Source organism: Tupaia chinensis, unplaced genomic scaffold (genome assembly GCF_000334495.1).
Source record: "Tupaia chinensis unplaced genomic scaffold, TupChi_1.0 Scaffold000469_1, whole genome shotgun sequence".
NCBI lineage: Eukaryota > Metazoa > Chordata > Mammalia > Scandentia > Tupaiidae > Tupaia > Tupaia belangeri.
In genome coordinates, this window is record NW_006159978.1 from 984,029 (window position 1) to 1,009,162 (window position 25,134).

The 25,134-nt window shown below is 50.8% G+C and overlaps 1 protein-coding gene and 1 pseudogene across 2 annotated transcripts in view; one reads left to right on the forward strand and one right to left on the reverse strand.

The window, feature by feature from the left end:
• Positions 1-25,134, forward strand: part of SLC24A4 (solute carrier family 24 member 4) — a 193,818-nt gene that overhangs the window by 123,967 nt on the left and 44,717 nt on the right. For both annotated transcript variants that reach the window (XM_006155808.3, XM_006155809.3), the window contains exons 11-12: positions 2,066-2,235; positions 6,145-6,349. In XM_006155808.3, the coding sequence (XP_006155870.1) occupies positions 2,066-2,235; positions 6,145-6,349 (375 nt within the window). The remainder of the gene's footprint in view (positions 1-2,065; positions 2,236-6,144; positions 6,350-25,134) is intronic.
• Positions 7,671-8,844, reverse strand: LOC102477766 (eukaryotic translation initiation factor 3 subunit F-like; annotated as a pseudogene).

Sequence of the window (25,134 nt, forward strand, 5' to 3'; positions counted from 1 at the left end):
GACAGGAGGCAATAAATAGAAGACTTTCCCTACTGCTCTTAGAAAACGCCTTTATGGACCTAACCGTTCTCAAAGGCTATGATGCAGCTCTGCTCTCCAAATCGACCTCCTGGCTGGTTTGGGGGGAGCCCTGCCCAGCCTGGCAGTCGGGGCAGCCCACTGAGCAGCCCTGCAGGTACCGAGCTGGTCTAGCTCAGAGGGACCACTAGGGGGCCCTGCCAGGCTGCCCTGGCTCTGGCCACGGCTTGGACTTGGAGCAAGGGAGGGAAGTGAGTGATCCCTGGCCTCGGCTGAACTCAGAAAACGTGCTGTGACTTATTTACCTCCCAGATAGCCACTCTTGATTTGGCCATCCCACCCTGTGCTGTCACTTGGTAGGTGGCACCAGGACAAGGTGCCCCAGTGCCAAGTATCATGCCTCCTGCCTCACAAGGCTCTGTGGGCTCCTTCCTTCTGAGCCCAGCTGCTCCGGACCAGTGCCTGGTTGGGATAGAGGGCAGAACCTGGGACCTGCTGGGGTTTGCAAGTGTCCACCTCCCTCTGAGGCAGAGGCTGCTGGGTAGGGTGGGACTCCAGCTTCCTTGCAGTGGGGGAGACTATGGCATGGGGGCTTACGCTTCTCAGAGTGGAAGTAGAGCCATCCTGAAGGCAGAGGCCCAAGCACTGAGGCTCCCTGTAGGAAGACCCCGCTACTAACACCCTCCTTCACATAACGCCCTGGCATCTCCACCACCATCAAGAATGCTACCCCAGACTCTCCGCACCCACCGCACTCTAATCATCTCTGACAGTCTCTGTTGGCCTTTGCCTCCTTAACTCTCCTCTTCTAAACTGTAAGTAATCTGCTTTCACCCAAGCGATAACACATGCATTTTAAAAACGAAAACCAAACTCCTTGGACCCAGCCCAGTGACACGCACCTCGCTGTGTCAGTTAACGTCCACCTCCGACGAATGCATGGTCCCCTGGCGTTGTTTTCTAACCCACGTGCCTCCTGTCTGCTGAGCCTTGCTGCCTGTTTGGTGAGGGGCGTGTGTGTTTGGTGTGGCATTTGTGCATTTTTGTGCCCTTAACTCGCACGGGTTTGTTCTTTGGGCCTGTCCCGCAGTTACCCTGTTACCTGTGGAAGACACACACTGGGAGCTGGTAACCAGGGTGGACAGAGGCGTATCTGCCTAGAGTACGCCTTTGGGAGGGGCAGACTGCCTGCTTCTGTGTGCTGTGTTATGAGCTGCTGTCACTAGACCGCCCAGGGGTCTGCAGTCAGATGTGAACCCTCCCAGATATGGGTGTGGTGAGGATGAGGGTGGGGGACTGGGGAGCCCAGTTCAACCAAGGAGAGCAAAGGAGTGAGAGGGAGAGCAGCCCCCCTCCTGGAGGGTTTCGGGGTTCATCAGAGACATTGGGCTCAGATAGCAGCTCACTGTGCACCCTTAGACAAGCAGGCTCCTCTCCTGGGTCTCACTGGCTGGTCTGGAGCCTGCAACCTCAGTTTCTGGCCCCACCATCTGCCTGATGGAGAACGAAGTTAGACGCATCCTCTCCTGCAGGAAAGATACTCTCAAAGACAGAGCCGGTGGCCTTGTGGGAAGTTTAGAAGCAGTTCTCTTTGCTGTTTTTCCAGCATTTTCCATTCCTGGGACCCTTGTGGATACATCAAATGTCATTCAAACCTCTGTAGACACAGGGAAAGGAAGGTCCCCTCATAGTCACCGGTACCAGGTACCACTCTGTGATGTAGGTGGGCTGCCCTTTGGGGTGTAGGTGAGGAGCTGAAGGACCCTTGTGACTAGCCAACACCGAGCCCTGGAAGAGAAGGAGAAAGGCCTTGGCTGGTGGAGGGGCCAGACGTGGGGTGTCTGCGTGGCCCTGGAGCAGACAACACACAGAGTCGGCTGGCACATCAGAGCCAGTGACCTGCTTTGACTGTGGGAGGAGCTCGGCCAACGTCCAGGGGGCCGCCAGCTCCCAGGACCACAGCCCGAGGAGACGAGCACAAGGCCAGGCTTTGCCCTTGCGTGTGGTCCTCTGAGAGCTCCGCGCTAATCCTGGTTGTGCTTAACAGTGAAGGACAAGCCCCAGTACAGCAAAAACCCAGTGCTGATGGTGGACGAGATCATGAGCTCCAGCCCTCCCAAGTTCAGCTTCCCCGAAGCAGGCTTACGCATAATGATCACCAACAAGTTTGGGCCCAGGACCCGACTACGGATGGCCAGCAGGATCATAATTAACGAGGTAAGTTGCTTCCAGGACAGTCGGCCTGAGTGGCCTTGGCTGGGTTCCAGCACTGAGAGAAGACGCGCTGTCTTGTTAGGACCCTTCCCGGTGACATCGGTCACAGCACCTGCTTAGGGAAGAAGCCCTCGAGTCTCCAGAAGCTCCAACATCACCCACAGGCAGCAAATCAGCCTGTTACAGCAGGCAGTGATGGAATACCATGCCCCAGATGATTTGCTAAGTATTCTGTCAGATGCTCGAGTAGAACTAATTGGAGAAAGGCTAGTCTGAACTAGGGATTGTGGCTTCAAACTGTTGTTTAAGGCAAAGAAAGAGCACCCACACTAGTGCTTGGTGGACAGAAGAGCTCTAAAAGGAACCCCCCCACACAGGCGAGGGGCTGTTACCTCTAAGGACTTCCTTCTCACTCTTGCTGTGTCTCTCATTTGAAAACAAAGGATGGTTTTGAACATTATCTCATGTATTAACAGCTTAGCGAAGATAGCAGGTTAATTGCAGATAGCAGGTTAATTGCATACCAACTTGTCCCTTCTTGTTATATAATAGGGGACCTCAAACACTTAAAATAGAATGAAAGTATACATTTATTTTAGTGCACAAAAACTGAAGTGTAGGCCAGCAGGTGGCACAGAGGTTAAGGCAGCTGGATCCCACTTGGCAAGCTGAGCCACAAGTCCTAGACCCAGCGACTTGAAAAGTCACAAGGGGCACATGTGCGTGCAAGGCTACAATCCCAAGAGGAGAAATGAATTGCAGCATGGCCATCCCCTTTGGGGCTGGGGGGAGTGATCTCGGTCTCTGTCTCTCTGTCCCACCTCCTCTTCCCCCCCTTCTTTCTACCTCTCCCCCTCCTCTTCTTTCCCCATCCCCCACCACTCCCTCTCCTTAAGAAGAAGCACACTGCTCTATGGCAAAACTAAAAAATAAAAATAAAAAAAATAAATTAATGCATAGTTTTTGTGATAATGCACATTTCCATGAACCTGTGGAAAACCTCTCATATGCGCCTGTTGGAATTTTAAGTTCCTATTCTCAGAAGCAGATAACAGCCAGGAGGGGGTCAGCTTTGATTGCTGATAATTAGCAGTTAGCACATAGATTGTATGCAAATGAGTCGCCCATGCTAAGGGCCTGCCTGCTGAATATTGCCGCTTTGGTTTGTCCTAAATGTACCCGCTCTGGAAAGTATAGGAAGAAAGGGGAGCACCTTTCCAAGTTTTGAATCATTTTGGTCCAAATCAGTAAAACTGAATCTGAAATTTTACTGAATTCTAGCCATTTTTCATGCGTGTGATCATTGTGTACCCACTGCATACTGGGGGCAGAGGTTGAACAGGTTTTTGTTTTGTTTTTTTTCCATAGGGTGCATGTGCTCTCCAGAGAGAGACAGCGAGAGGGAAAATGAGATATCTCTCCTGAGGGGGATGGCCATGCTGCAATCCCTTCTCCTCCAGTCTCCTCTTGAGATTTTGCACATGAATGCACACTTGTTCAGTATGGTTTTCAAGCCAGCAGTTTTGGGACTTGAACTGTGATGTGCCATGTGGGAATCCAACACCTTAATTACCATACCACCTGCTGATCCTGGGGGTTGAACAACTTTAAATTATTTTAATTTTTTTTTTGAGAGGTTTTTGCCATAGGGCGTGTGCACTCCGCCAGAAAGACAGAGAGACAGACAAAGGGACAGAAAGCGAGAAATCACCCCCCATGGGGGGATGGCCACACTGCAATCCCTTCGGCTCCATTCTCCTCTCAGGATCTTGGGCATGCACGCACACACGCCCGGCGTGAGTTTAAGTCACCAAGTCCGAGACTCAACCTGCGGTCGACTACATGGGAATCCAGCAACATAATCATTACGCTAACTGCTGGTCCCCAATTTTTTTTTTTTAATTTGCCTAAGGGTGTGGGCGCTCACCAGAGAGAGAGAGAAGAAAAAAAGAACCTCTATAGGGCATAGTCACGCTGCAGCCCTTCTGCGTCTCTTCCTTTTTGGATTTGGGCATGTATGCACACATACCCACTATGTTCCTCAAGCCGCTGGGCCCAGGACTCAAGCCATACACTCAGCTGTGTGGGGTCCAGCCCCTTTAACCACCACGCCACCAGCTGGCTCAGGCCCCAGATGTTTTAGGCTTCTGGGAAAACGTCTTTTACTATGTTCGGATTGGGCTCCCCTGGAAGGCAGCATGGGGACCGGAGAGATCTGGCTGAGAAGGAAGGAAGTCTAGGTTTTAGTCTCACATCAGCCACTAACTCAACTCTGCCTTTCTCTACCTGAGGGCATGGGACAGAATTCTTCCAGCTCTAAAACACGGCAGTGATGCACAGGCCGAAAGGCGATGCCTGGAGACTAAGCAGTGGCCGGAGGAAAACTGATCATGGAAGGGCAGTAGAGGAGAATAAAAACCACACAATGCTGGGTTTCAGAGTGGTTCTTGAGACCTTTGGTCCCATTACTTCTCCAGTCATCTTATTGAATAATTCTAGAATTTAGAGAGAAGTTTGCAAAGTTAAAATTACTCTCATGGGAAGGCCCTTGTCTGTTCATCACTGGAGAGCAGAGCAGGGGAAGAAAGGGCTTGCAGCAGGGGTGTGCGCTAGGGAGCTATGTAGGGACCTGGAAGAGTAGCTTTGTGTTTCTTTCACTCCGGGACTATGCCTAGTCTGACCTAACTGACAAGGCAAATACCCAAGGGAAATGAGTACATATGTCCACAAGAAAACATGCACAAATATTTTTAGCCACATTCTTCATAATTACCCCAAAAGGGAAACAACCGCAAAGCCCCTTCACTGGCAAAAGATCCATGATGGGTTATCCATACAATGGAATATTACATAGCCAGGAAAAAACCTGCTGTATCATATAACAACATATCATGGATATTAGGTTGCATGAAAGAAATCAGACACAAAATAGGATGTGCTATCTGACTCCACCTCTGTGAAGTTCAGGTTCAGGGAAAACAGTGATGTTTATGAAAGCCAGCAGAGTTGTTTCCTTGGTTACCCGTGGAAAGCGTGTCTACTGGGATTGTGCTTGGAGGGCTAGAAACATTCTGCTCTTGGGACCAGCAGGTGAAGTAATGGTTCCATTGCTGGACTCCCATGTAGTTGACCATGGTTCAAGTCCTGGACCCGGCAACTTAAAACTCAGGCTGGATACATGTGTGTGCATGCCCAAGATCCTGAGAGAACTGAGGAGAAAGGATATGGTGTGGCCATCTCCCTGGGAGGTAATTTCTCACTTTGTGTTTTCTGCAAGCACATGTGCCCTGTAGCAAAAATCTCTCTCTCAAAAAAAAAGAAAGAAACATTCCGCTTTTGGCATGGAACATTGGTGGGACAGATGCTAAATGTAGGCACACTCTTTTCATGATACACCTTTATTTTTCCCCTAAAGAATTATTTAATTTTAGTTATTATCATCATTCTTATTATATTTAAATTTGACCAGAGAGAGGAAATGTGAGAAAGTAAGCTACCAGGTCTGAGACTCAAACTGTGGTTGGCCACCTGGGAGCCCAGCGTCACAACCACCAGGCCACCCGTCTGCCCTGTATGATACACCTTTTAAAATCACAAAATTCATGTAGATGATCGTCTTCAGATGGCTATGAATGTCCACTGAGAGAGCCTTGAATGATCATTGTCATCTGTGTCATGAGGTGGGTTGCCAAGTTGGCACTAAAGGGAGACCCAGGCCCTCTTATCAACCCCCAAAGGCTTCGCTTGGTCCAGGTGAAAATGAGCGAAGATGGATTCCAAGGTCTTTCTGTTGATTTCAGGCAAGTCTGTCCCCAGGAGTGTTGTTCTCTGAGCCTGTCAAAGCTGGATGTTTGCATGAGCCTGACACTTTGTCACACGCTGTGGTGTCTGTCTTGCCTCCCGTCCACACAGCGACAGAGGCTGATCAACTCAGCCAACAGCGTAAGCAACAAACCACTCCAGAACGGGAGGCACGAGAACATCGAGAATGGGAACGTGCCTGTGGAAAACCCTGAAGACCCTCAGCAGGATCAGGAGCAGCAGCCGCCACCACAGCCACCACCCCCGGAGCCAGAGCCAGTAGAGGCTGCCTTCCTGTCCCCATTCTCCATGCCCGGTGAGTCCTGGGGGTGCGGGGCTTGAGGCTAAGCTCTGGATGCTTCGTCTAGTCCAAGGCCAGGTCTTCGGGGTGGAGGCCTGGACCCGTGAGGGAAGTGGAGGGCTGGTGTGATGGGCCGACATGAGGTCACAGGAGTGCTCAGGGGTGAGCAGTCATGCGCATTGGTGCTGGCCCCCAGACTGGAGCTGCAGCAGGAAGTGTTGCTGACGGTGGCTGGAGCCTGTGGGCCAGGGAGCAGGCCAGCGGCACAGAAGCACCAGGAACCCTAGCAACTGGCTGCACGGACATAGTCAGGGTGACTGGTCTTTCTTGGGCAAAAAGAGAAACTAGCCCTTTGTGCTATTTTTAATGAACATTGTTAGACTCTCTCAACCTTTGTGGCTTGGGCAGGCTGCTTGGCTGTGCATCGTTTATATATATATTTTTAAAGAGTTTTTGCCTTAGGGTGCGTGCACTCACCGGAGAGAGCGAGACAGAGACAGTGAGAGGGAAAGTGAGAAGTCACCCCCTCCCCCAGGGGGAATGGCCATGCCACAATCCCTTCTCCTCCGCTCTCCTCCTGGGATCTTGGGCACGCATTCACATGCAATCAGAGTGATTTTCAAGCTATGAGGTCTGGGACTCGAGCCACAATCTGCCCTGTGGGAGTCCAGTGACATAACCACTATGCTGTCTGCTGTCCCCACGTTATTTGCTGGGATGAGTTTATTAAGGCCACAGACGATCCTTGGTCAGTGCCACTGTCATAGGATGGGAATGTTGAGCTGCGTTGTGTAAAATCCTTGGTTCTTTGGGTCCAGATCACTAAAGTAAGAGACCCGTCCCTAGGTGCTAAGCGAAGCCAACCACACCACCTTATATGTTCAAAAACATCTCCTTCCTTAAATTGGTCAGATCATACCATGACTCCTCCTGAAGGATCCTAATGTCACTAGGAGTCTGACCTGCCAGGCCCAGGGTCATCTGACTGGCGGCTTGGGGCTGGTCACCCCTTGTTCTTCCCCTCCTTGCTCTGCACGAGACTCAGTCCCTCACAGCTACTCTTAGAGCAGCAGGTGTGCTCCCGGCCCGGCCCTCCACACCTGCCCTCTGTGGGGCGGCTTTCCCCAGCCATCCACGTGACTCGCTCCCTCTCCTTCAGTCCCTGCTTAAAGGGCGTCTTATTAGTGTGGCCTTCCCCGACCACCTTCTTTTATGTATTTTGTATTTTTCTTTTTTTTTTTCCACTTGTAATAGGTTGGATATGTTTATTTAGAGTCATGAGCAGCTAGCTGGCTGACTCACTGTGACTCAAGACCACAAAGAAAGCATTTCTTCTTCACTCCATTGTGGGTCCTAGTCCAGACTGGCAGGCAGGTTGCTGGGGGCCTAGTCGCAGGTTTCCAAGTTTCTTATTGAGGGCGGTCTGTGACTGTGTGGGATTGGCCAAGTAGGTCACCACCAGCAGGTCGTCGATGCTGTGAGCATGGTCTCGAAGTCATCGGGGCCTATGTTGGGTACGGGTTAACCAGGCTCATTAAGAAGCGGCCCACAGTGTTGTTGGCCGACACCTTTCCAGACAGGACGTCCTCGGCACACTGCAGCTCTGTGCTCAGGGCTTCCTGGATGCGCGCAATGCCCCTCCTACTTGCTGCAAGTCACTTGAGAGTCCGATCATGAGACAGATCTTCATGATCAGGTCAACGCCAATGCGTTCTGTGTCACAGTAAGCGTATTTCACCGTCAGGTGTGAACGTCACTCCCATGGTCCTCCCAGGGACACCCATTAAAGTGCTGACCTAGGCCTTCATGCTCATGCGGCCATTCTGGAGACTCGTGTCCACAGTGAGGTGAATGGGGTTGGGGGCCTCCCGGCTGTAGGACTCATGGATCAGCTCCGAGTGCGCTGTGACGTCATGGCCTGTAGCTGCCATCCTAGGGTGAGCTCATTTGGAGAGACTTTTTTATGCAGTTCATACATGTTCTTAGCAAATTCCATGGCAACAGCCGCTTCATCTGATTCACTGTGCGGCACTGAAAAGCAATTGGTGACCTCCACTGAATGCTTGTCAACGGTTCCTAGCAGGGTCCTGATAACTCGGGCAGCGCCCTCGTGGCGTCACTCGTAGCTGCCCACGATGGAGGCCAAGATGACTGGGTGTAGCCTGACCATGCAGCCGCCAGGGAAGGGCCCTGGAAGAGCCAGTGAGGGTACAGCGGTCTGTGCTGGGGTTTGTGCTGAGGCTGGGGTCTGGCCCGGAGTCGCGGTCAGAGACACTGCTGTCGCGGAGTCTGAGGATGCGACTGGAGCTGGAGTTGGAGCTGGAGCTGCAGCCGGAACGCTGGCGTTGGCGATGGCGATGGCGATGGTGATGGCTATGGCAATGGTGATAGCACTGGCTCTGGGGCTGGGGCTGGGGCTGGGGCTGAGGCTGAGGCTGCGGTGGCAGCTGGGGCTGGGCTGGGGCTGGAGTGGCGAGAGGATCACTTGCCAGTGCTGTTGGTGAGGCCATCTTGTCAAAAAGAAAAAAAAAAAGCGCCATATTTTGTATTGTTCTTAGTGTATGTGTGTCTCCCCTGACTGAAACATCAGCTCCAGGGCCAGATGGTGAGACGGTGGGGCAGTGGTTAAGGTGGCTGGATCCCACATGGACAACTGTGCAGTTCGAGTCCTGGATCTCGGAGCTTGAAACACGTCGGGTGTGTGCCTACCTGAGAGAGAGTGGAGGAGGAGGGATTGTGATGTGGCTATCCTCTCTGGGGGTGCTTCCTCACTGTCCATCGCCCTCGCTCTCCGCCCCTCTCCCCCTCTCCCTCTCTCCCTCTCTCCCTGTCCCTCTGCAGTGGGTGCATTGCCCTCTAGCAAGCTGGATAAACACAGGTGCGCTCCACAAGGACAGGCATGCTTGTCCACTTCATTGGCTGCTATAGCCGCAGTGTCTGTGCTGCACTTACTAGGTGCCTAGTGGGTATCTGCAGGTGGTGAGGGAGGGAGTGAAGGAAGGAGAGAGGATCCCAGCACCCTGCCTGTGACTTAACCACTCCCCGTGGGGTCCTCTGCATCCGAGATGGGATACAAAGGCCTGAACTGCCTGGCTCCATTCGGTTTTTTTTCCCCCGATGTCCACTCTCCTGAGAGGCAGCAGAATTCCTCCTGAACTTTCAGGTCTGGAACTTGATGTTGCTCTGAAATGAATTCCGTGTTTCACTTCAGACTCCCGAGCACCTGGTCAGGAGGGGACCTGGCGGGTAGGCCGTTGCCATGCGTCTCGCCCCTATCTCTGAGGGATCGCTCCTGCCTCCGCTCAGACATGTGGCCTGCCAGGCCGGGCTCTTTGACTGCACCATAGAGGGTCCTTGGGGGAATACAGGGCTTCCATAGGGTTTCTGGACTAGAGAGTCCCCAGAGCATGTTCGTCACAGTTCCCAGGACTTTCCCAAAATTCGAGGCTTCATTCTGAACCCAGACATTCTAAAGACAGGAGGGGTCTGGGAATCCACATCTTTCAGGCCATCTCTAGGTGGCTCCTGGGGCCAGTCCTGGTTAGTAGTTGTTGTTCCTGGTTAGCATTGCCCAGATTTTTTCCACATTAAGGGCAGGTCCAAAAGATGAAATTTGTCCCCTTACTGAGGTCCCAGGAGACCCTAGCCCAGGGATTTGGGCCTCCCCAGACCCCCTCTGCCTCCAGAGGCCAAGGAAAGTGGTGTCGGCCTGCCTCAAACATGTCTTGGGCACATCAGCACACCTGCTCGGAAACTCTGCAAGGAGCAAAGGCCTCGCTCGGCCAGCTGGCTGGTCATACTCGGGTTGAAGCTGGGATGCTGAGAGCAGGAGTGGTGGTCCCCCAGATCCTGGGTCCTCAACACCAGGTCAAGGGAGATTTCCACAGGGCAGGGTCCTGGGAGGGCAGGGCGTGTCCCCCAGAGAACACAGGGCTGTGAACCAGGACGGGACTCTGTGTCCAAGAATGGTCCAGGCGCGGGCCTTGGGTTCGAGCCCTACGCACCCCTTACAGCCTGGGGGTATCGCATAGCTAGCCCCATTCCTCTCCTGCGTCTGCCTCAGTCTGAGTAAGGAGACTCGGCTTATAGTCACCAAAGGTACTTCAGGTTCGTGGGGGAGGGGGGTGGGGGGCATGGAGACTAGAGGCCAGGGAGGACCAGACAGTGGCCACAGCAAGGGAGATGTAGCCTTGGCCCAGGAAGTGGCCAAGCTTGCCCCGGGTGGGCGAGGAGGAGTAGGCCACGGGCAGGGTTCACTCCCGCCCCTGAGGGGCATGTCAGGGTCCCTGTTTTACAGGCTGGGCCATAGCTTCAGTGTAAATGGCCCTCCACTGGCCGTGTGCTCTGCATCCTGGCTCTGAGGCTGCTCCAAGCTGCGAATCAGCTCGAGAGTCTAGAAGTCCTGGATTCGACTTTTGACTCTGCCACTCCGCGGCACCGCGCCCCTGAGCAAGCTGTGTCACTTCCCTGCCTCTCCATTCCTCCTCCACAAAAAGGAAGGTGGCAGCGTTACCTTCAGGGTCAATCTGCGTGACCTGTGAGACAGTTAGCCACCTGCTGTGTCATACATTGACACAGTAGGTGCTCAGTGAATGCTGGTCTGCAGGAAAGCCAGGGCAGGATGTGGCCTCCCATTTTCTTCAAACCTCGATTTGGCAGGATCGAGTGGGGAGGACCCCAGGCCAGCTACCCTTTCCCCTTGAACTAGTTCCAGAACCAGCTGTTCACAGAAGTGGCTGTGGGGTCTCTGGGCTGCTCACTTCCCAGGCAGGGGCTTAGGATGGTGACGTTTTGCAAGGGCTGGGGCCTGGTGGCTCCTATGAGTCCTTCCCTGGGGAGTTCATCAGGGACTTCCTGTCACATGTCGTAGCTGACCCACCTTGGCCTCCAGCCCAGGGCCTGGGACAGTCTCAGGGCTGGGCCCCTAACTGAGCTGAGTGCAGCTTCCTCCCGGGGGGCCTTCTGTGTCCTGGAGGAAACCTCCCTTTGTGTCCCTGCCCTGTGTTTCCAGGGGTTGCCCTTGGAAACCACATGCTCTTTCCTCCTCCCCCTCCCCATGGGAATGAGCCCTGTAGCTGCTGCACATTAGGTGTAGAGTGACCCGGGAGCAGGGGGCAGGTGTGGGCAGAGGTTTGCAGGAAGCTGGCTTCAGCCAGCAAGACTTGGCTGCCGGGAGCTATCCCGGGTAGCTGGCTCTGGGTACCTCCACACCATGTGTCCAGCTCATCTCCGGTTCTGGTTTCACAGTGCAGCCACCAGCTATAGATGGCTCTGAGGGCACTCCTTATGGGTAGCTGGAGCTACTGACCTCTCATTGGGCTGCTAGAAGGGTCAAAGGGCTGGGAAGGAGTGACAGGCCAATAGGAAAAAAAAAAAAAGCTATCCCACTGGCCCAGTCTGAAGCAGTGCAACTTCAGATGTTGAGGAATGAAAGCTGTGCTGTTGGGAACAGGCTGGGAGGCTGCTCTGGAGTCCAGGAGTCCTGGGTTCGAATCTTGATTCTGCCACTCTCCAACACTGCACCCCTGGGTGAGCTGTGTCACCTGCCTGCACCTCCATTCCTTGTCCACAGACTGGAGGGTGGCGACATGACCCTTGAGGCTGATCTGAGTGATACATAGGGTGATTTAGCCAGGGTCCCCTTGCATCAACACATAGTAGATGCCCAGTAAATGCTGGTTTGGATCAGAGTATGCTTTACTCACGTGGCTTCTGTTGTGCCCGGCTTCTTTCTTCCACCCATTTGGATTATAAGCATATTCTAGAAAGATCACGGGTGCCAGAATCCGTGAGGGCTGGAACTGTTGATCATTCCAAGCTCAAGGAGAGGGAATTAGCATGAACTAAGCACCTGTCTTGTTCCAGGCACTTGCAGACAAGATGGCTCACTGGATCGGCAGGTATTTGGGTGCCAGACCCTGTTCTGGGCTGTGGGGCTCCAGATGGGAACAGGACAGCCAAAGAAGGTCTCTGCCCTCTTGGAGCTTCCAGACTTGCCAGCAAATCAGAGCAGATAACACATGATGCACTTTATCCATTGGCTCCTTCCCTCAACACCTGGTTGCTGGGGAGGAGGTCAAGGTAGCCACCACTGCCTGTCACACTGGAAGAGAGACTGCAGGGGGAGCAGGGCCAGGAGCACTCAGCAGAGGCCTGGCTTCGATGCCCCTGGTCTGATGCTGGACTTACACACAGACACGAAGTACTGCCGTGCTTCTCCCGTGCTAGACCACAGAGGTGGTAATCAGGCCTTGGGCCCGGCATGGGCGTGGAGAAGGAAGGGCACTTTCTCTCAGGACACCAGGGTCTGCAACCCTAGAACTTCCCTAAAATGTTCAGCTGGTGACCCTCAGCCCCAGCCCAACTAGGAAAGCCCCACCTGCAAGCTGTTGGTTATGGCTGACTCAGCACCTGGAGGTCTTGCCAGTCCACTGAGGCCTCACCCTGGACCTCCAGCAAGATTTTTCTCTCCTGCCCCATGAGAGTAAGGAAATCGCCTTGTGCTTACAGGATGCCGGCCTCTGTCAGGCTGTCGTTATAGAAACCGTAGCCTGGGGGGCTTGGCCTGTGCACGTCCGTTTCTCACGGCTCTGGAGGCTGGGAGTCCCAGGCCAGAGTGCCATCATGGTCAGGTTCTGGTGAGGCCTCTCTTCCTGGTTTGCAGATGCCACCTTCTTGCTGTTTGTTCACATGGCCTTTCCCTGGGCATGCACATGAACAGAGAGGGGGGCTCTTCCTCTCTCCACCTCTTTGTATAAAGGCATTATTGGATTAGAGCTGTATTCTTAGGACCTCATTTAACTAATTGCTTCCTGAAAGCTCTGTGACTTCCTAACACAGTCATACTGGAGGTTAGATCCTCAGCGTATAAACTGGGGACCGGAGGTACGATTTAGTCTATAGCAGGATCTTACAGGGCTCTGAGTGCCCCGTCCTGTTCTAAGGGCATTATGAGTGTCCTCTCATTCGCGCCTCGGCGTGTGGTGGAGACGATGAGTGTCACCATTTTGCAGAGAAGGAAAGGGAAGCACTGAGAGGTCGAGTGACTTGCCTCTGGTCCCCCAGCAAAGTGGAGAGCAGGGATTGGCTTTGAGCCCTCCATGCTAACCGCCGTCTCGTCATACTGTGCTCGCGCATTTCATCTCACAGCTGCCTCGTGAGGAGGTAAAACCACCACCCCCCTTTTACACAGAGAGAGAAACAGGCTTGGAGAAGCGGTGGGACTTCCCAAGGCACACAGCCTTCACATGGGAGGCCTCTCTTCCGCCCTGTGCTTCCCAAACTGTGAATACTGTCAGGAGCTAGTCCCTGAGGAGCAGAGCTCCAGGTCACAAGCCCATGGCCTCAGATTTCAGCTCATTTCTATGAGAAACCGGGACGAACACGTCTTTCACCAAAGTCCAGGCCCTTGGAAGTTCTCACAACAGTAAAAGCCACAACTGACTGACTGTTTCCTCTGGGCCAGGCAGGGTACTTTACATGTAGAAAATCCCTTAACCCTCATGGCAACCCTTCAGCTTTTAGGGTTTTCCCCTGCCTATCCCCATCTTCCTCAGTTCTGGCTAGTTCTTGAGAAGACGGTGCAGGTTCTGGAGAGAGCGGTCTTTCCAGCCCTTCTAAGCGCAGCCAGGTGGCGCTGCAGAGGCGGACTCTGTACAACCCCGTGGACCTGGCCTCTGCTCTTCTCTGCGGGAGCAGGGGAGAGACTGCCCTGGGCTCAAGTAGATGCCCAATTCCACGCACGATTCCTGTCTGTTCCAGCCCCACCCCACCCCCAGAACAAGGCCCTTTATGGTGGAAATGATCCTGTTCTTGCCTCAGTTAGGAGAGCCACCAAAGACATTGCACATTCAGCAGTTTGTCTCTGAAATCAAGGTCAGGATTTCAAAGAAGCGTCCTTGTCAGTCATTGCGTGTACCCTGAGGGGGCTGCGTATGTTTGTTTTATAATTTATCACTTCCCATCAGATGCACATCTTCACAAGCTGAGCAGTGGTCCTGCGGTCGTGTCTGCAAATGTTTAAGCCAAGGAGGGGTGCAGTCAGGAATGAGGCCAGCAAGTATTTCTGAGGGATGATGCCTCTGGGACTTGTGCTCCCTGATACTCAGTACCTCTCCATTCAAGGCGAGGCCTTCAGAGGCAGTACAGTGTGCTCTGTACTGTTTGCTGTTCTTTGGGCACAGAGAAGTTATGGGTCCACCAATTGCCACACAGTGATGGGGCAGGACAACTCTCTTTGGCTGGACCCTGGAGTCCCTGTGGTGAGGTGCAAAGCTGACCATGACTCGAGCTCATGTTTCCCTCAGTGCCAAGTCAGGTGTGAGTGTCGGGGTGGGGACTGTGGGAATATCTGCAGGGCTGGGTGTGACTCCATGGGATAGGTGCCAACTTGGGAGCTCTGGGCCCAAGATCCCTGTTGGCTGGGTGATCCTGGGCTGAGGTCTGGTCAGTCCTCCCCTCTGAGGGAGGGCCATCGCTACTGTGGAGAGGCAGGAACAGGCCTCTGGAGCCAGACAGTATCGCCGGACTGTGCCAGTGTGAGGGGGCTACCAGACCAAGGCCATCTCCCTTGGGAAGGCCTCCACTTGGGGCAGCTAAGGCAGTGGGTCTTCCTGGGCCTTTGGTGACCCCATCTGCTCAGTGCCAATAGCCCACCTCTGTGTGCCATCCCTCAGCAGGGCCCCTGCTCTCGTCGATACTCATGCCCTCTCTCACATACCCCTTTCACTCCAAATACTCCTCAAATGATGGGCAGATAAGCAAGATATGGCGTATACATAAAATGGAATATTATTTGGCCCTGAAAAGGAATGTCCTGCTGCTACACGCAGCAACATGGGTGGACTTTGGAAATGCCTGCTAAGTGGCATTGATATGGAATGCCCAGATTAGTCCAATCCTAGAGACAGAGAATAGATCTATGGTTGCCAGCAGCAGGAAGGGATGGGGAATGAGGCGGGAATGCTAATGGATAGAGGCTTCCATTGGGGGTGGTGGAGACCTTCTGTAATGTGATGGCTATACGCTTTGGAATATGCTGCAAAACTACCTGATTGCACACTTTGATATTATGATATGCTAGTTAGATCTCAGTGAGTTTGAAATGGAGTTCCTCTCTGTGGTGGGTCTCCAAGTGTGGGCTGAGACTAGTAGGATCAGCCACACTTGGGAGTTTTCCAGTAATACAAGTTCATGGACCCCCACTCAGTTGGCAACCCATTAGCTCTGGAAGGCTTGGCAAGCTCTTCAGGGGAGTCAGACTTACATTCAGTCAATAACTATTGGGCTACATCTACAGTCTGGTTGCATAAACCCTTCTAGCACCAGCATCCGCGAAAATCTATTCTGCGTCTTCCAGGGACACGAACGTCCCCGTATACAAGTGAATCACTCCTTAACTGGAGCATCTAATTAGTTCACTGTCCAGATTAATTTGTTTGAGGTTTCTCATCAGCAGCTGCATCTGTTCTCCGTGCTCTCCTCCAGTAAGAGTAGCCATCTGCTTTGTTACAGTTTGATTTAAAGACTGCTTTTCACATAATTAAATTGTAATCTTCCACTTGAAAAGAGAAAGCTGAGCCATAGCAGGAGAGGCAACGGCCCCCTCTCATGTTGACATTTGCTTGTCAGTCAGAGCCTGGGACACGCGTTCATCCCCAACGCTGTACGTAGAGGGGTGGAGAGGGGACCATGAGAGACTGTCTTCCTGTTTTGGGGTGTCTCTCAGGATGGTTATGAGTCCATCACCCCGATCACCTCCAAAACCTATTTTTTCATTTCATGCATGGATTATTCTAGACTCTTCTCTTTTAGAAAAACCCAATGCAGGCTGATCTTTAAACAAAATGGTAGCAGGTTTGCTAGGAGGATCTACCTTCAGGCCAGGCTGGATCCAGGGCACAGGGAGGTTACAAGAGGCTCCCGGCATTGCGTCTGCCTGGGCCGTCTTCAGTCCCTGGATGGGCTTGACCCTGGGTGTGCCATCCCCTGCCTAAGCTCGCAGCCCACTAAGCCATCCCGGTGTACTGATGTTGTCTCTCTCAGAGCTGACACTCAGATGCATGTCACGGAAAACTCAAGCAACAGAGCCTTAAACTCAAGGGATTCATTTTTCCCATGGGATAAGAACTCCTGTGACTAGGGAAATGTCAAGGCTCTGTCATCAGTATCCCATTTTTGCTGTCTATCCAGAGCAGGTGGCTTTTGTCGTCAAGGTTTCCAGGTGGCTCCTGTAGCTTGAGTTTTTCCCTGTTTTAGGCAGGGACGTGGAGGAAGGGCCAGGGCAGGAGGTATATGCCACTGACTCCATCTCTCTGTAGCAGGAAGAGACTTACCTTTCCTGGAAGCTGGGCTGCGTAGACTTCTACCTACATGTCCTCGTCCAGAGGGGACTGTGTCCACCCCTCACTGCACAGCAACCTAGGAAATAAGATTTGTAGTTGGGAACCTACTGTCCCAAGCCAGGTAGGGTCTGTGAGTGAGGAGGAAGGGGCCACGGTGAGTGATTCCCAGCAGAGCCCCAGGGCAGCTCTTCCTGACACTGCAGCGGCCCAACTTCCATAAACCCAGTGCGGCGGGCAGTCAGTTCACTGCCGAGGTGCCAGTACTTCAGCAGTCCCCAGCAGGGAAGTACACGCTCTGACTGTGGATGGATGATGCATGAGTAGCCACCTTGACTCTCATTCCCATAGAGTGGGGGTGAGGGAGGGTGGGCTCCATGCTGCCTAAAGCTCATGGACCAAGGCGAGAAGGACAGGTGTTTCCCTGAAGGAAAATTGCAACGCCGTTACCATGAAAGGGAAGAGGATGGTTGCTCTCTCCAACCCGTGCTTGTACCAGGTCAAGTCATAGGAACAGAACTCTCAAAGATCTGATGTATAGATCTGAAAGTCAACTTCTGAAGTGACCAGGACATATTAACTTTATTTCAGGACATATTGACATTATTTTCTGTATTTATGATGCTCTGACATTGGAGGCCTCCCTGGTTGGGAGACTCCCCCCAGCCCTGTCCCCTGGGATGACTGCCAGGAGCATTCATTCATTCAGAGCCCTGCTCAGAGGCTCCTCTCCACCGGGCTCTTACTCACCAGAAGGCAATGTTGCTCTGCCTTAACCTCCTCAGGGTGAGGTCCCCGAGGACCACGGACAGCCCCGGAGCTGGCTGAGAGTATTCAGTCCTAAGCCCACCAGCACACCTGCCGTACCTGGGAGAAACCACAGCAAAGGCCCCTGCCTACTTTCCCCTCACACGGTTGTCCTCAGCCAGCTCGGAGCTCCCATGGCCCTGTTTCTGGGAGTCTGTGAGCATCAAACCCTTTTCCTTCATGGCTGCCATTTCTGTGTTTGGGTGTCTTACCCTAGCTGATTGAAGCAAATTCTGGGTTCATTTGCAAACATTTTTGATGTGCGTTTTACAAGATAATGTATATTTGAGCACAATATTAAATCAGAATCCTTAGGATCTTGGAAGGACCGAGAAATCTGTATGTTTACAAGCCACATGGGTGACGTGGGTGTTCAGCTGGTTTTGAGAATTGACTTAATCGCATCTCCGTTTTGAGAATGAGGAATTTGAGGCCCACTTGTCTGGTGGGCAGGGCTGCTCAGGAGGCCAAATCCTAGAGCAGCAGGTTGCATGCAGGCTCAGAATTCAAACAGACAGCGGGGTGCTCTGGCCTAGGGAACAGAAAGCTGCTCCCTGCTGTGCCTGTCTTCAGACGCCACTGCTGAGACCCTTCGGTTACAAGTGAGGAAACAAGACACGAGCTTGCTTGGGGGCGGGGAATGAGAAAGGTACAGAGGTATTCCCTGGAGCCAGGGTAGACAAGCGGGAGCACAGGCAGGGGCTCTCAGGACCAGCTGGAACCAGAAGCCATAATCAGGCAGCCCCTCTGCCCCCTGCCCTTCTCAGTCCCTGCTTCATCTCTTGACCTGTCTCCTCTGCCGCTCCTCCCCTGGTTTCTCAGTCCCAGCTGTGCATGAGACGGTTCCACTCTCAACAGACAGGGCCAGCCTCTCATGGACTCTGATCAGAGGGCCCCACTCCCATTCAGGGGATTTGTGCAGATGCCAGGAGAAGTGTCACAGGACTCCCACCCAGTCAGAACTCCTGGGTCCAGACGTGAGGTGGTGCGTGCCTGGCGGTGTGTTCTGGCCTCTTGGCAGGAGGCAGGAGCACTCTGATTTAATCTGCATACTATGCAGGATGCTTTTGCTGGGAATGGGCTTTCACAGTGGCCGTCACAGCCATGAGAGGGGGTTTCTCTATTAGCTTCTATTTCAGATGATCTTTCCCTGCTCTTGCCTTCACATTCCGGGGCCCTCGTAACCTCCCAGATATTAACACCTGTTGAGTTTTGCCACAGGTCAAGAACCAGCCAGGGGGCTCTGCTGACTGCTGACAACAGAACCTTAGGAGGATCCAGAGGGCCCCCACTTGGGAGGGCTTCTGATCCTGCTTCAAAACTCACCGACTATCTCTCCTGAGCCATGCTGACAGCTCCATAGAATATTTGAAACTGGGTCCGTGTTATATATGGGCCCCGAGAGTGGTGACGAGATGTGCCCTTTACTGAAACCCCGATGCAGCCCGTGTATCCACAAATACCCTCATGTTCCCAAGCCTCCACCGTGCGGTTGTCACCACACTTTTACAATAAGGAAATGAGGCTTGCCCAGTGACCCACAGTGATGAGTCACTCAGCTGGGTTTGAACCCAGGTCACACCAGCACCTGACTGCCTGGTGCTGTCCTTGGCCTTCGGTGACTACGTTCCACATGGAGAGCGGTTAGGAGCAAGCAGGAAGCTCAGTGCTGCATCACGCAGAGCAGACCGCTAGAAACTGGATGGCAGGTCACCTCCCGCTCGTCGTGTGGTGGAGACTGGCCGCTGGAACTGTGCCCGTCCTTGTTTGCATCCCAGCTGGGAGAGGTGGAGAGGTGGGTTCAGGTAGTGAGGCTGTAGGTCAATGTAGGTGGCACTTCAGTGAGTCATAGATCATCTTAAAGTCCCAGCAGAAGAGAGAGGCTGGCTGCGCTTTCCAGAAGAGAACAGTGGACAGGCTGAAGACAGACCGAATGAATGGGGAGCAGGGGGCCGTAGAGTGAGCAATAGCACAGGAATCAGCCTGAGTGCTACGGGGGTTCTGCACGCCTTGACCTGTCCCACCCACGTGGAATGATGCCCAACTCTAACGACACATAATAACTCCCCCGTCTTCTGTTTCTTTTAAAGACAGTGCTGACTGCAATCCTCTAGGTCGACTTCACGATCCTCTGGTGGATCTCTCCAACAGTTGACAAACGCAGCAGAACAGTCCATGGGAGCACTGCTGCCCGGGGGACAGGGGTGGGCCATGGTGCTGGCTGCCTGTGTGGGGTCAGGTGGTGGGTGTCAGAACCACAGGCAAAACCCATACCAGGCAAAGGCAAACACTGATGCAATGTAGGGTCTGGGGAAATATGAAATTATCCTTCTGTTATGGATATCTACCCAGAGGCTTCTGGGCATGTATGTACCCGGGTTACCATTCCCCTATACACAGTTTGAGGTCAGTTCTTAAAAAGCCCAAGGCTGGAACCAGCGAACAATGTAATGGTTATGTTGCCGGACTCCTGTATAGGTGACTGTGGGTCGAGTCCTGGACCTGTTGGCTTAAAATTCATACCAGGCGCATGTGTATGCATGCCCAAAATCCCGAGAGGAGACTGGAGAAGAAGAGATTGTGCACGTTCTATCTCTGTCTCTCCAGCGAGTGCACACACCCGATAGCAAAAGTCCCTCAAAAAAAAAAAAAAAAAAAAAAAAAAGAAAGAAAAGAAAAAGCCCAAGGCCTCCCCTGGCAATCCAGATGAGTTGGGAGGTGAGCTGGCAGGAAAAGAGCCTGGAATTTTGAACAAGTTATCAGACAGGAAATCTCTTTGCCATCTGTGCAGGGATCATGAGGTGCAGGAAGGTATGAAAGGAGTCTTCAAAACCTTTGTAGAAAATGCATATGACAAAAACAAAACAGAACAAAACAAAACTGTATGGGGAACCAGCAGTTAGAGTAATGGCTATGTTGCTGGACTCCTACGTAGTCGACCGCGGTTCGCGTCCCGGACCCAGTGGCTTAAAACTCACGCCGGGCGCGTGTGCATGCGTGCCCAAGATCCTGAGAGGAGAATGGAGGAGAAGGGATTGCAGCATGACCATCCCCCCTGGGGGGTGATTTCTCACTTTCTATCTCTATGTCTCTCTCTGTCTGTCTGGCAAGCAAATGCGCTCTTATAGCGAAAAAAAACTCTCAAAAAAAAAACTGTATGTAAATTTTCAAATTTGCACCAAGATAAACTCACACTTTTTAAAAAAATTTTTTAAAGATTTTTTAAAAGTTTTTGCTTGTTTGTTTTTAGGTTTAGTTTTTGTTTTGTTTTGTTTTGTTGGTTATAAGGCATGTGAGCTCACCAGAAAGAGACAGAGAGAGAGGAAAAGTGAGAAATCACACCTCATGGGGAATGGTCATGGCCATGCCTCAGTCCCTTTTCCTCTTGGGATTTTGGCCACGCACAGGCATGCATGTGAACACACATACACGCACACGCACACCTGGTATGTTCCTCAGGCTGCCAGGTCCAGGACTGAAACTATGCGGTCGGCTGTGTGGGATCCAGCCACCCTAACCGCCAGACCACCTGGGGGCCCTAACCTTTCTTTTTTATTTAATTCCTTTTTCTCGTAAATTTTGTTAAGTCCCCTTGCAAGAAAGATCTAAGAAAATAGCTGTTTTCCTACATGTGGCATTCCGGTGGGTGAATGTGTGGCTGGATCTGCCAGTTTCCAGCTAACCATTTTCTCTTGACTCATTTTTATAAGTCTGGGGTTTCTTCTTAGCAAATGTACTTTTTTTTTTTTTTTTGAGAGATTTTCACTGTAGGGCGCGTGCGCTCGCCAGACAGAGAGAGACATAGAGACAGAAAGCGAGAAATCACCCCCCGGGGGGATGGTCACGCCGCAATCCCTTCTCCTCCATTCTCCTCTCGGCATCTTGGGCACACACGCACACGCGCCCGGCGTGAGTTTTAAGCCACCGGGTCCGGGACACGAACCGCGGTCGACTACGTGGGAGTCCAGCGACATAGCCCATTACACTAACTGCTGGTTCCCTTAGCAAATGTACTTTTAATGATGAAGGAGGATCCAAGCACAGGTGTACAGAACCGAAGCAGCTAGAGCTAGCCTCTTTAGGCAGTTTTGAAATTAAAATATAATTTATATGCCATAAAACTCACCTTTGAAAATTATAATTCAGTACTTCATTCCTTTTTATGGACAATTAATATCCCATTATATTTACACCGCATTTTGTTTATCCTATTTAGCATTTTGTTTTCCTTTTTTTGACTGTTACGAATAGTACTACTTGAAGATTTGAAGTTTTACAGGGATTTATATTTTCATTTCTCTTGAGTAGATAACTAGAAGTAGAACTTCTGGGTCACGTGGTAACTCCCTGTTTACTACTGGAGGGACTGTCAAACTTTTCCAAAGCAGCCGGGCCATTTTCTATTCCCATCAGCAATGTACGAAAGTCCCCATTTTCCCACATCCTTGGTAACACTTATTGAATCTTGTTAAATTGTCAGTATCAAGTCATTTTGAATTTTCTTTTCTTTTTTTTTTGGAGAGGTTTTTGCTATAGGGCGCGTGCGCGTGCCAGAAAGACGGAGAGAGACAGAGAGACAGAAAGTGAGAAATCACCCCCCAGGGGGGATGGCCATGCTGCAATCCCTTCTCCTCCATTCTCCTCTCGGGATCTTGTGCACGCACGCACACGTGCCCAGCGTGAGTTTAAGCCACTGGGTCCGGGACTTGAACTGCAGTCGACTACGTGGGAGTTCAGCGACATAGCCATTACGCTAACTGCTGGTCCCTTGAATTTTATTTTCATAATGATTAAAGAAATATAGCATGTTCTCACAGGTTTATTGGCCATTGGTATACCTTTTTTGAAGAAATGCCTGTTCAAATCTTTGTTTTTTGTTTTTTGTTTTTTTAAGTTTTCCTATAGAGCATGTGCACTCACTAGAGAGAGAGGAAGACAGAGTGAAGGAAAGTGAAAAATCTCCCCCAGGAGGATGGCTGTGCTGCAGTCCCTTCTCCTCCAGCCTCCTCTCAGGGTTTGGGGCACACATACATGCATTCACATACAGCATAATTCTCAAGCCCGTGAATCAGGGACTCAAACCACAGGGTCAACCATGCGGGATCTAGTGCCTTAACCTCCATGCCACCAACTGGCCCCTCCTTTGCCTTTTTTTTTTTTTTTTTTTTTGAGAAGTTTTTGCCTTAGGGCACATGCACTTGCTAGAGAGAGAGAGACAGTGAGAGGGAAAGTGAGAAATCACCCTCCCTGGGGGGATGGCCATGCCACAGTCCCCTCCACTCCACTCTCCTCAGGGGATCCTGGGCACACATACACACATGCCCGGCGTGACCTTGAAGTCACCGTGTCCAGGACTCAAATCACGGTCGGACATGTGGGAGTCCAGCTACGGAGCTGCTACTCCATCTACTGATCCCTCCGTCGCCTATTTTTTAAAATTTTTCTTTTCATTGCTGTTTTTTTTTTAAATGAAGTTTCTTTTCATTGTTGAGTAGTAAGAATTTTTAAATATGTTTTGGACACTACCATATAAATCATTTGCAACGTTTTATCCTGTTGGGTTGTTTCTTTACTTACAGTATCCTATGACTCAAAAAAGTTCACTTTGATAAAGTCCAATTTATTGTTTTCTTTTGTTGTTTGTAATTTCAATGCCATTTAAGAAACCATTGCCTAACCCAAGGTCACAAAGAGTTGTGTCTGTTTTCTTCTAGAGGTTTTGCAATTGTAGCTCTTGTATTTAGGTCTTCAATCATTTTTTACTTAAACTTTATATATGGTATGAGGTCGCTGACTCATTTTTCTCTTTTGCATATGGATATCTAGCTGTCTCTGCACCATTTTTTGAAAGGACTATTATTTCCTGGGACCAGCAGTTAGCGTAATGGCTACGTTGCTGGACTCCCACATAGTCGACCGCGGTTCAAGTCCCAGACCTGGTGGCTTAAACTCACACTGGGCACATGTGCATGCGTGCCCAAGATCCCGAGAGGAGAATGGAGGAGAAGGGATTGCAGCATGGCCACCCCCCCCGGGGGGTGATTTCTCACTTTCTGTCTTTCTGTCTCTTCTCTGTCTTTCGGGCAACTGCACATGCCCTGTAACATGTACACGCTCTATAGCAAAAACCTCTCAAAAAAAGAAAAAAGAAAAGCAGTTGGTCTCGGGCAGGTGATGTCGTGGTTAGGGCACTGGGTCCCACATGGCTGACTTTGCGATTTAAGTTCTGGACCTGTGGTTTGAAAAACAATCTGGGTATGAGCCCAAAATCCTGAGAGGAGAATGGAGAAAAAAATGCCAGTATGGCTGTCCCCCTGGGGGTGATTTCTCACCTGCCTTCTTTCTGTGTCTCTGTCTTTCTGTACACGCCCTATGACTAAAACAAAATTAAACAAAACACTAAAACGAACTTATTTCTGAGCTCTGAATTCTATTCCATTGATCCGTATATTTTTATGCTAGTAACATACTCTCTTGGTTGATGTATCTTTGTAGCAATTTTTTAAATCAGAGTGTATAAATTTTATTTTTTTAAAATTGTTTTGAGTGTTCTGAGTTCCTTGCATTTCCATAGGAACTTTGGGATTAATTATCAGTTCCTGTAGAAAAATCAACTAGAGGGGACCAGCGGATGACATGTTGGTTACGTCACTGGCCTCCCACATAGTCAACCTCCATTTGGGTCCTGGACTTGGCAACTTAAAACTCACGCTGAGCACATGTGCGTGTGTGTCCAAAATCCCAAGAGGAGAATTGAGAAGGGATTGTGACATGGCCATCCCCCTTAGAGGCTTTCTGTCTCTCCACTGTGCACACATGCCCAATAGCAAAAATCTCTCTCTCTAAAAAAAATAAAAATAAAAAAAAAAGAGGGACCAGCAGTTGGCATAATGGCTACGTCACTGGACTCCCATGTAGTCGACCACTGTTTGAGTCCCGGACCCAGTGGCATAAACTCACGTCGGGTGCATAGTGCATGCGTGGCCAAGATGCTGAGAGGAGAATGGAGGAGAAGGGATTGTGGCATGGCTGTTTCCCCCTGGGGGGTGATTTCTCACTTTCTGTCTCTGTCTTTCTCTGTCTTTCTGGCAATTGCACATGCGCTGTAGCAAAAACCAAAACCACTCCAAAAAAAAAGAAAGGAAAAAAGGAAAAGAAAAAAACAACTAGATTTTGATAGGCGTTGCTTCCGATCTATAAATCAATTTGCGAATATTGTCATCTTAACAATATTGATTCTTTTAATCCATAAATAGAATGCCTTCCCTTTTATTTAGGTCTTTAACTTCTTTTACTAGTGTTTGATAGTTTTCAGCATATAAATCTTGAATTTCTTTGTTACATAGGACAAATATTTTTTTTCTTTTTCATGGTATTATATATGGAATTTTTAAAATTTCACTTTTGTATTGCTGTTAGTGTATCAATACAGTGGCATGTTATCTATTAACCTCATATTAATGCAATGTGACTCACTTGTCTATTAGTTCTAATAGTTTTTGGTGGATTTCTTAGCATTTTCTGTATACAAGATCATGTAATCTACAAATAGGCATAGTTTTACGTCTTCCTTTCCAATCTGAATGACTTCTTTTTCTTACCTAATATTCTTATTTATTTATTTATTTATTTATTTATTTATTTATTTATTTA